Source organism: Spinacia oleracea, chromosome 6 (assembly GCF_020520425.1).
Source record: "Spinacia oleracea cultivar Varoflay chromosome 6, BTI_SOV_V1, whole genome shotgun sequence".
NCBI classification, from domain to species: domain Eukaryota; kingdom Viridiplantae; phylum Streptophyta; class Magnoliopsida; order Caryophyllales; family Amaranthaceae; genus Spinacia; species Spinacia oleracea.
In genome coordinates, this window is record NC_079492.1 from 14003390 (window position 1) to 14015713 (window position 12324).

The 12324-nt window shown below is 33.4% G+C and overlaps 1 protein-coding gene and 1 long non-coding RNA gene across 2 annotated transcripts; one reads left to right on the forward strand and one right to left on the reverse strand.

The window, feature by feature from the left end:
* Positions 1-170: 170 nt before the first annotated feature.
* Positions 171-3112, reverse strand: LOC130464172 (uncharacterized). Its single transcript, XR_008924503.1, has 5 exons — positions 3024-3112; positions 2534-2611; positions 2128-2310; positions 1963-2010; positions 171-433 (listed from the first exon to the last, which is right to left on the reverse strand). It is a non-coding gene; the product is annotated as an uncharacterized lncRNA (long non-coding RNA).
* Positions 3113-11362: 8250 nt separating this feature from the next.
* On the forward strand, positions 11363-12000 carry LOC110799583 (60S ribosomal protein L34-like). Its single transcript, XM_022004863.2, has one exon. The coding sequence runs from the start codon at positions 11537-11539 to the stop codon at positions 11897-11899; it is 363 nt and encodes a 120-aa protein (XP_021860555.2). The 5' UTR covers positions 11363-11536; the 3' UTR covers positions 11900-12000.
* The last annotated feature ends 324 nt before the right edge of the window (positions 12001-12324 follow it).

Sequence of the window (12324 nt, forward strand, 5' to 3'; positions counted from 1 at the left end):
GTCTTTAGCATTGATTTTGTAATTAAATATAATAAAATCAATAGTCAATAGTAGCAAAATTACTTGATTGTAAGATAATTACATTCTTGTACATTACACTCTTATCGGAGACCCTGTTCTAATCCATAAAATGAGAACCCTAATGCAAACAAATTTTCCACGATACAAACTTTGCCACAATACAAATACTATTATATTCTGCGTTACTATCACATTCCGATAAGTTTGAAGCATACAACAAATAAACAAATGTGCGACAATTTAAATTAAATTTTAATTTGTAAATAATATCACATAATACAAATAAACAAATGTGTGACAATCAAATTTCCTCCTTAATGTACTTCAATGTTCAACTCTAAAGCCCAATTTGATGAACACCATTAGCAATTAAAGTATCAAACTCCAACGTCTCCAATGTCTATCGTTCTACCTTAAGAAAAATGCAATTAAACTATTAACCACTAATCCCAGCTTCGCAAAATCTCAAATTCAGGTAGATACAACTAAACAAATATACACTAATTAACAATAAAAACATAAAATTACTGAAATTTATACCGCAAGTCATCTGCCATCAAATCGTGAAGCACTGAAATTTCCCAAATTGAAGATTATGATTGACTCGATGGTGAAATAGGAGAAGGAGAACTGGATAATACTTCAAATCAATTCCATGACATTTATTTATGAATATGATTTATTGTAAAATGGAATTAATTTGTTCATTAACTGTAATTCAAGGAAATATTGTCCTCACTCACAATTGCCCTCATGAGTCATGAGTTCCCTTCCTTGTGGAAAAAAAAAAGAATTAATACATTGAAACAATTAGGAATGCCTAATATGGAAAATGTAGTTATAATTTGATTAAATTGTAAAAGAAATCAAATTAATAAAAGTAAAGAATAACGTTTCCATAATTTGCTCCCCTTCTGGTGGATGCGTAGAGTAGAAGTATCATCATCAGTCAACCCTTTCTCTTTTTCTCTAACGTGGCTTCTCAACATGATTTCTTCTTCCCTAATTCACACCCTAATTCATTTTCCCCTCTTTTCTCTTTTTCATCCTTCAATATCAACCAAATCTCACTCACCTAGATTCCCAAATAAATCTCACAACCCCATTCCTCAGTTAAATAACCAATGAATTTGGTAAATTTTTCCTGGGTTTTTAATTTTAACCAAACCCCATCAAAATTTCAATAATGTTCGCAATTACCCAGAATGTTAAGAATTTGTATGAAGCCATTGGAGAGATGTCTAGGGAGGAGCGATGGATTGATGTGGAATATGGATTTGATGGTGGTCCTGAAGCTTAATTACTTAAGACCAAATATCATGGGGACTTCTCTGATGATGAAGATAGGATCAATTAGTACTCCTTATTAAAAAAAATATATAAATAGTCACTCTGAATTTGAAGGTGGCTGATTTATAGAAAAACGACCCAAATGCCAAAGATTTAGAAGAATGAGCTACTGATATCTTACCAGCTGATATATTACCAGCTGATCTACAATCATGCATCAGAGACCAATGCAAAGAATCAAATGAAAGTGTAACAGAAGAACAATATAATTTAAAGAGATGAAACTATGCGAAACCGGAAAAACGACCCAAAAAGAGGGGCTTTAGAGGCAGATATCCTAGTAATATCATGTTCTTACTTCATCACCAGAAACATCGAATTGAAAATTAAACATGATAATCAATTTTTTCAAAGGAAAACATTGAAATTTTCAGAAGAAAACCAAATCAGAATCAAACCCAAATAGATGCAAAGAAAAGCCAGGGGCACAAAATGTCATTAACTCTCGGTAAACCAAAAGCTAAAAATTCAAAGACATTGAAGAGCATTATTTCAGATGTATTTATTTCAGAACAATAAAACAGCAATGCCACAATGGGTAACTCCATAACTTCAAAGAATATCCTACTAATCAGAAACCTGATAAATTACCTGATAATGAGTAATAATTTTGAAGGGATTTTCCACAAAGCTATAACCCTGAAAAGCAGTAACAGGCACTGAGCTAAGTTATCAGTTAATTCAACGGAATTCAGAAAAAAAAAACCAAATCACATTTCATGCAAGAGAGAACTTCATTTACACTTATGTGATCACCTTATACCCTTTAAGATGATCATTTACTGAACCTCCATTAATAAATGATCATCTTAAACGATCACTTATGTTTGTCTGTAGACGGTATACGTATCAGCAACTGACTGGCGATTTGCCAAAATCTTGATAAGGCACAGATAAAACACAAAATTGAATGAGCAATGATCTCAAATCATCACCAACCTGAAACAAAAAAACATGCATGATGACAGTAAGGGATACCCACAATGGTGTTGCGAAACAACTATTAACCACAATTCTAAATGAGCGCCCCACCAAAGCGGCAGCCATACGCGGTGGTTTACCAAGGAGGATAAGTAAATTGATTAATCTGATAAGCAAATAGATACCAAACACATTCACAACAATTCTCACTGCTTGTTTGTTTATAGAATAGAAATCATACCAGGTCCCCTCTTTTTTTTTGGTGGTTTTTGACTTTTTGACACATAAATCTGTATAAATCCCGAAAAATCCTCTCTGTCTAATAAAGGAAGAACATTGAGAAAGTGAGATATCTATATGATGGTGAATTAATAGAAGATGCAATAATTTAATTTATGGATGATTGAGGAAAAGCACCCAAATTTCAATCATCAATCAATGGGGCTGGAAAAAAATTAAATTCCCCAAATCTTACAAATTTGAAATCGAAAATTTAAAAAATGAAAGAAATTCAAACCACAAAATCTGCAAAATTTTAAAAAAAACAAAATCTAATTGACAATCTAAATTCAAAATCCACGAAAAACATTTCGAAAATTTCCAGAATTGGTGATTATCAAAGAAATACTCTGTAATTATCAATTGTCAAATCCCATAACAAAAAAATTCCCAAATTGGTAACATTAAATTAGTAAAAACAAATTGGTAAAATTAAATCAAAAGAAACTCACCGCGATTGTTGCTGCTGTTATTGTTGTTGTTGTTGTCGGAAACTCGCCATCCCCGCCCTCCCTCCGCCGGTCCCTGCACCACCTCCACCGTAGAACACATCTCTGGAAAACCCAAACTCACCTTCCGATTGTTTGATTTGAAGCTAATGCATTAGAAAACGGACAAAAGCAAAACTTATAAGGACCCCAAATCATATTTCAAAAACCTATTAGGAATAAAAATCAGATTTATAAAACCTATTAGGAATCCAAATAAGATTTCTAAAACCTAATCAAAATCAAAACCTCGTAATCGGGATCGCAAAAACAGAATCAAATCGGGATGGCAAACCCTAAACCCTAAAAACGAAAACTAAATAGCAATTAAAATCCTTAGATTGTCAAATCGGGATCGCAAAAACAGAATCAAATCCAAAAAAACCACAAAATTGATGGAGAATAATTGAATGTTATGAATTAACTGATCCGAGAATTGAAGATTTGAAATTTTCGAGTGAAGGGGGGGGAGAGAGAAAGCAAGTGAGAGTGAAGCGGCAGATGAAGTTCGTGCATCTGGGTAACTGACGAAAGAAGAGAATGATAGCTGAATTGGTGTGCATCTGGGGGTATTATTGTCATTTTGAAGAGGGACACGAAAAGTTAATTTACCAAAATAACCTCAGCTGTTGGCTTATATAATAGAGATACTAGTCTTATATGCACGTGATGCGTGCGTGAGTAAAAAAACTAAAATTGTGTTACATAACCGTTATATATTCCTTTAATATAGAGAATAATTTCCTTAGACAACCGTTATATATTCCTTCTTTATTTTATCTACAACACGAAATATGAAAAGAACATTCCCATTGTAATTGACATCCCACAATTCTAGGAATTAGCCCAACATACCAAATCAAAATAAACTAATTGTATGAAATTTCAGCCAGAATATAATCACTCTGTATTGTTTAAACGTTAAATACAAATATTGAAAAATAAACAATTTGTTTTCTGTAGCAGTAAGGATGAAAAACTACTCCGTATAACTTTAAAAAAAAGATACTGCAAAATACTCTGTTCCGTATAAATCTGCAAAATACAAACACAGGAAAAAAAATCAACTTCCAAATTCAGTTCTATTTCTGATAATATGCAGGAAATTTATGAACAACTGAATATATTAATATCTAGTATTATGTTGAATGATTAAAAATGCAACAGGTGAAATGGTTGATCATCCTAGATCGAGTACAACCAAGCGCACACATAATCAAGCTAAAAAACAACTAGCTCCAAAACTGTGTATTAGGATAAGATCAACATCATAAACCATACTCTCAAATCCGAGAATTATCATCCAAAAATCCTAATCTGAAACACACAACATATGAAATAAACTTTACCAAAGACCATCAAAATTGCTTATAGAACTAACTCCCAAACGAACTAAATTTTCCAAAATATAAAAAGGGCAGAACCTCCTACTTATGCCAACATTAAGCAACCTCCACAAAAAGTCAAGGAGGTGGTCACCTCTCTTTACATTGCTATTACTCCTGGATTGCATTGTCCATAAATTGATACAGAGGAATTGTCAATGCCATGCTATAAATCAGATAATAGGTCAGGCAAAATCTCAGTTCACAGTTCCGCAACCAAAAATGGACATTAAGACAGAAAATGTACGACTGCACAAAATATGTCAGTTAGACTTGGCATTCTGAAGTTAATTTTCATTGTATAAACAATAAAATAAACATTAGCACCTCTTAAATAAAATAAATATTCAAAGGGGAATATAAATTCTACTAAAATAAACAATAAAAAATGTATCAGAAGAATATTCAAAGGAAATTGACTCCCCCATTAGCACCTCTTTTTCAGGCCATTAAAAGATATGTTAAGGCAATTTAGTATTGTTAGAAACCATATCATAATCATTAAGCATGTGACAGAAAACATCACAAACAATTCTTCAAACATGATCAAAGAGAGAAATGTAGTTCAATATACCTGAACTATCATAGCCTGAGGCACAATTTTAGAACAATTCTGCATCATCTCCTTCCCCAAAGGTGCTGCCCAGAACCAATCTGCTTCAAAGATGAAATATCATATTTCTTGACAGCATCATGCTAGCCAATGCAAGCATAATTGGAGGAACAACCCATAATCTAGTAATCCATTCTGCAACTGAGCATACAAAATCACAACCAGTCCAAACATATGAAACATAGGGACCACACATTTCGAAAACATCATCGGTTTCGCCCTTTTCATTTGTACCAGATGAACATTACTACATTGGTAGAGTTTATATTCCCCATTTCATTAGTAGAGTTTATATTCCCTTTTCATTGTATAAACAATAAAATAAACAATAAAATAAAACATTAGAAAATAAGCATCAGTAGAGTTTATATTCCCCTTTTCATTGTATAAATAATAAAATAAACATTAGCACCTTTGAATATTCCCCTGGACTAAATATGTCAGTTAGACTTGGCATTCTGAAGTTAGTAAATCACCTTTCTGTGTGAATCTATGGAGCTCCCATCTGTGAGGTGAGATGAGAAGGAGACAAACCCTAATCTGAAACACCAAAAATCCCAAAAAACGGAAATTTAAATACATACACCTAGAAAGTTCTAAAAATTCAGAAATTGAAGGAAGATAATTAAAGAAGAAAAAACCTAAAAATTCATATTTGATGTTGTTGCTTTCAAAATTGGAGCCTGTTAAGAAATTCAAAGAAAAATCGGAAAAAACAAATCAAAACATTGAAATTTTCAGTATAGATTTTCAGAAGAAGCACACTGAAATTTTTAAAACTACGAACAATGTTAGAGAAAGTGGTTTGCGAGATGTCAATAAAATAAAATAAAAAGTCATCAATTTACTTGATATTAACAAAAATAAAGCCTAAATAGATTATTGTACACATGAAAGAAGGGAAACAAACAGTGTGTAAAATTAATTAAATAGTACAACTTATATCTTTGATAAAAAAAAAGATTGATAATTTGATATGCATAGTCTTAGGAAGTAGTCGTTTCTAATAGCTTCCTGATCTTAGCCTATGATGTATGAAAAACAACAATCAAGTTGTAAAGTTGTGTTCCGTATAAAAATGATTCAATGAATAAGAAAAAGGCACCAGAAACATTCCCTCAATTCTCACCCAATTAATGAATCATTTTACATCGAAAATCTTTTACCATACATGTGCATAAAAGAAGGGAAACAAACAGTGAGTAAAATTAATTGAATAGTATTGTACACATGAAAGCAGAGAAACGGCGTATTGTAGTTATCATAGAACGCCCATATAAAAATTAATTGATCCTATCAGCCTTAATTCATGTCAAGGCTAATTGGTTTTTTTTTTCTGAATTCCGTTGAATTAACTGATAATTTAGTCTTAATTAACTCATGCTTAACTCACTTCCCCCGTTCGTTCAATTACTTTTGGTGCATTTAGTTTATGAATTGAAGAACAATCTTGTTTTTCTTGCTTTATTCAATTGTATTGATTACAATTTATTTGATAATTTGTTGCAGAATTTTATTCATGATGAAGATATGCGGCTTGATACGATCAAAGCTAGATGTAAAAATAGGTTTTACATATTGTCATTTTCTTCTTTGCTTTACGATCATTTTAAAGACTGCTATGTTTTGCTTGCTTAGTTATGTTTTTGTGTTATTTATGGTGTATCTTTAAGCTTCAAATGCAAGATATTCATGTTAAGGCTGACTGGTTAAACATTGTACGGAGTAGTTTGCAAGCATACTCCCCCAAAGACTTCATTGCGTTCAGAAATATGAGTGTCCATATGGACCCTTTTGATACGGGAAGTCAATCCTTAAGTGAACAGAGAGAAATCAAGAAGGATAGTACATGTTTACAAAATTTGAAGGAACAGGGAAGTCATTTGTTTCAAACGGTTATTCGGCTAACCCTCTGAATCAATAAAAACGTGAAAGGTGACAAATCCAATTATAACTGGTTAATAGATCCACATAAAAGTAGAAGGTGAAACATAAGAACGTCATATAATATAAGTTTTAAACTACAAAAACTTCATCATTGCACCCACTAATGTAATACCTTTTTCGCATACACTTCGAATTAGCTACTTGATACAATAAACCCATTTTCTAAAATAAATAAAAAATCAACAAAACAAAACCCAGAAATAACCCCAAAATTAACAAAAAAAAAAAATTAAGAAATTTACCTTGGTTCAATAATTTCTGGGCGGTTTCATTAGGGTCCATTTTAGTTTCTTTGAGAGTGTTGTAAGTTTCAGAATCAGAGTGATTACGCACAATTTCTTTGATCAATTGAATGGTTTTTTCCACATTAGTTGAAACATAAACTTGAGTCCCACCTTCACTCTTCAACAGAGTAACCGTTTTGTCTGATTAAAAACAAAAAATATCAAAAAACACGAAGAAAATAAAAACCCCCAAAACTTGTCAAAATTGCAGAAATTACGAAAACCTGAATTGATCGGAGAGTATCATCAACATATCAATTGTATTTCTGAACGCTTTCATCTTTGCCGGCGTACTGAATGCGAAATGCAATTTCTTCAGATTGGAAGAAATCCTAAAGAAATTCAGATCGGAAGTTATTGTCTCCACAAAGGCTAATTTGAATGATAAGAAAAATAAAATATAAGCATACCTTGCAATTTCCGCCTTATAAGTTATAACCTTCAAATCCTAGTAAAAAATAATCAATTTTTTTAGGATATTGAATTTTGTAAGCACCAGAATCAATACTTCTGAATATTATCAATAATCGATTACAATTATTGAAAATCTGAATATTAAAATTAATGAGCGGATACCTGAAAAGGAGAGAGAAAGTAGATCTCGAAGAAGAGATGAAGTACAGCAAAAATGGCGGAAAAGGGTTTGCGTAGAGAAAAGGACGATGACTTTCCTTTCTCTCTCCTCTGTACGTTTTTTTAATTTAGGGTTTTCGATGGGTGGACGCCAAATGTGAAGTTGTTGGGGGTATATTAGACTATTACTAAGGGGACACGAAAAGTTAAATTACCATTAAGCCCTCAGCTGTTCCTTTATATAATAGAGATTAATATTATTATTCAATCTAGTCTATCATTACAATCATGTCTAATAAGATTTTACCGGTTCCAATCAGGTTAATCATGTTTGACCAGGTCCAATCAGTTTTAAAAAATTCAGATAAGCTAGTTTAGTTTTTTTTTTTTTTTAAACAATAGTTAAACCCCTAAACTAGACTAGTTACTGAAAGAAAAACATGACAAACGACACATATTTGCAATCTCATGTGCTCTATTCACCTGCTTCCGATCTACTTTGAGGATCACACAAATCTTAGACTTGGAAGCCAAATCCTTTATCCGACAAAGAGAATGCACCCTCGTTTATCTGAACCTTATTGATAATCCTTTTTTTGTTATGAACTTATCTTGTTAGAAACTTATTTTTTCTTGTAGAAGCCTAGTTTAGTTGGTAAATTTTTAAAAAAGTGGTACCTAAGGCCTGAAATCGAATTTCTTCTACATTAAAAAAAAAAAGTAAATAAAAATTAGATGAACGTAACATGAAAATTTAGGATAAACTAAGGTTACGAAGACTTTGAAAATATTAACTACGTACTACTTCTGGCTAGAGCTGTCAAAAACTGACCCGACCTGAAAACCCGACCTGAACCGACCGAATCTGTAACCGACCATGACCCGAAATTACGGTAAAGCAGGTAACCCGAAACCCGACCTGTACCCGACCCGAAAAAACCGATAACCGATTTTAACCCGGTGTTGTAACACCTAAACCCGAACCCGACACCCGACTCGAAAATGACCGATAACTGAACTGACCCGACCGAACAATGACCCGAACCCGATTCGATACCCGACCCGATATCAACCCGAAACCGATTGTAACTCGACGAAACCTGCTATTGACCCGACTTGTGACAACCCGCTACCCGATTCACCCGAGTTATCAATGACACGACCAAATATTAACTTCATTGATAAATCTATTTTAATTATTTATTGCTAGATATTGAAAAATTTAACTCTAAAATAAGTTAAACAAAATTTTTTAGAATATAAAATAAATTAAATGTATAGGTTAATTATCAGACCCGAGTTTGACCCGTCCCTGAGAGTGACCCGATCTGAATTCTATTTGATATGATTATTATCCGATCCAAACTAAGACCCGAACCCGAAAATAACTGTGTTGCAAACCGACTTTAACCCGACTCGATAAGACCCGAACCCGAAATTATCTGCTACAAACCGACTTAAATCCGACCCGATAAGACCCGAACCCGAAATCAAACCTGACCGAAATGTGACCCGACCCGAACCCGATCTGAACCCGGGATAGGAAAAAACCCGATATGACCCGACCTGAAATCGATCCGACCGAACCCGAACTCAACCCGAATGAAATATTGACCCGACACGACCCGACCTGATCATGACCCGAGACCCGAGATGACCCGATCCAAACCCGACCCGATGACCTGTTTTGACAGCTCTACTTCTGGCCAGTCAAAACGTGAATGTTTTTATCAAATTGAACCATTCCACATTGTCACCTTATTTCCCATTTAAAGTCGCAAGTCTTTGATTAAGATTTCTTTCTAAATTTCCAAATACGGAATTGAAGCTAGCATTTTCTTGTTCTGAAAATTATCTTTTAATTTATTTATTTATTTATTGCGTCAGTTGAGGCTGCTATTTACAATGAACAAGTAGCAAATATTTTGTACGATTCTATGTACGGAGTATATAGACTTTTTAATTGGAAGACTTTTTAATTGAAAGACTTTTCAATGACTAGTGACTACCATAAAATGGTAGCCACTACAATAAGATGAATCTCAGCCTTTAAATTTTGTTGACTCCTTACAACTGTAGATCATGCTGACTTTTATTAATAAAAATGTATTTTTTTTTTTTAAAAAAAAAAAGAAAATTCCCCCCATTACCTTCCCCACGTTCACTTTTGTTTTTTTTTTTGTTTTTTTTGTTTTCGTATCTCACACTATCTCACACTATCTCAGTGTCTCAGATACTATGATTTCTCTTCTTTCACAAAAATTCTGATTATTGCTCCCTGTTCTATCATATTTCAAAAACATCCCATACTCCATATTTTTCTTCACCATAAACTGATAAAATAGAAATCTGAAATTCGTTCTATTTGGAAATCAAATTAGGGGTAATTTCGATTCCATTTTGATTTGAGGAAGTTGATTTCTTATTCGAGGTATTCGAAGGCATTTTACGGGATCATCTACTACGCAATTGTCGTAGGTAAGTACAAACATCGATCTTTATTCTTTTAGCAATGTTCATATATTATTTTTGGGTAATTTCGATTTATCTTATTAGCCTGAAAATTGTTGGGTTTGAAATGAATAAGGGTGTTCTTGATTAATTGGCTGTAAAACTCAAGTGTAGTTTAATAGGCCTTTCTTTTATTGAAAGTTCTGTTTTTTTATTGATGGTTGTTTGAATTAGGGTGTTCTTGATTAATTGGGTGTAAAACTCCTGGGAATGGACTAAAGGTTTATGGTTGGGTTTGTCTTTGGATAATGCCTACAAACTGTTTGATGAAATGTCTCAACCAAATATTATCTCTTGGAATTTGTAATTTCTGGGTATGTAGAACAAATTGCTATCGATCAAGAGTGTTCATGTTACATAATATCACTCATTCTTTTTTACAATTTGTCGCTTTTCCAAAACGAGCAAATGAGCTAAAAAAACAGCTTTAGCTGTGCAACAATTTTGGTTTAGATCATATACGCCAATCTCTCATGAGGCACCGAAGAGAATTCATCATTTTCTTCCGTTCCGTGGTAATACAAATTGGAAAGCAAAATAGAAGGAAGATAATCGATGATTGTTCCCTTAAAATGCCTATACTTGAATTACTCTACGATATGTACGGTGGATGTGCTGAATATCGTTCACCTATCGAGCCGAAAACCGACTCCAAAGATGAAGAGAATGTATCAACAAAAGAAAGTCCATTTGCATCGATCTCACTAGAGATGAGCCTGTTGAAATTATAGCTGGATTAGTTAATTCATTTATTTTTTCTAACAATGTTAGTATTAGAGATAGATTAGGATTGTATTATCCTAATAGTTGTAGTATTCTAGTAGTAAGAGAATTGTTATGCATATGAAATAGAAGAAGCAATATTATGCCATTGGCTACGTTTTTGTTATACTTTTTAATTATGTACTCTACTAGTATTTTGTTATAAATTTTGGTTCACTCATACATAAGTTTTGGTAGTACATGAGTTTTTACAAGTTTGAACTTTAACTGCCAACCATAGATCAGTGTTCACAAGTTGGCTTCTTGGAATATCGTTATTCAGTCATACAACTGAAATTTTACTCAAGAACCTCTCCTATACTAGTGTTAAAATGTCAAATCTTCCCCCTTCTTTCGCTTCACCCCCAAAACCAGAGGAGAGAGATAACTCGCAGAGAAATAATGGTGCAGAGGCTTACTTACCGTAGAAGGCATAACTATGCCACTAAATCTAACCAGCATCGCATCGTCAAAACTCCTGGTGAGAAGCTAGTCTACCAGACTACCAAGAAGAGGGCTAGCGGTCCTAAATGTACTGTTATTGGCAAGAGAATCCAAGGGATTCCTCACTTGAGACCCAACGAATACAAGAGGTCTAGATTGCCTAGGGACAGAAGGACTGTGAACCGTCCTTATGGTGGAGTTCTGTCTGGTAGTGCTATTAGAGAGCGGATCATAAGAGCATTCCGCACTGAAGAGCAAAAGATTGTGAAGAAGGTTTTGGAGATCCAAAAAGCCAAGGAAAAGGTGGCTGGAAAGAGTTGAAATTAGACGCCATTTATTTTAATGGTAAATTTTGGTGCTTGAGTTAAAGCCAATCATGGGAATTGGGAATGTGATGTGAGGTGTCCTGAGAATTGGATTTGTATCTTACAGTTGGATACTTTGAGCGTAGTTTCTAGTAAAAGTTTGTCGACAACTCTACTTTTATGTGTTTGTTCCCTTGAAATTTTTCTTGATTTTATGTCAAATACATCTAAGATGAAAAAAAAGAAATCAAATCTTCAACATCATTCACAAAATCTTAGCAATGTAGCCTATGTAGGAATTGAACCTACATCTTTGTGTGTGGTCACACAATGCTCTACCATATTGAGCTAATAGGCTAGAGTTGTCCTCTAAATAAAATTGTAGGGAAGGAATGAGATCACAAAGGAATTACTTAATTTCCGGCACCAAAATACCAAAAA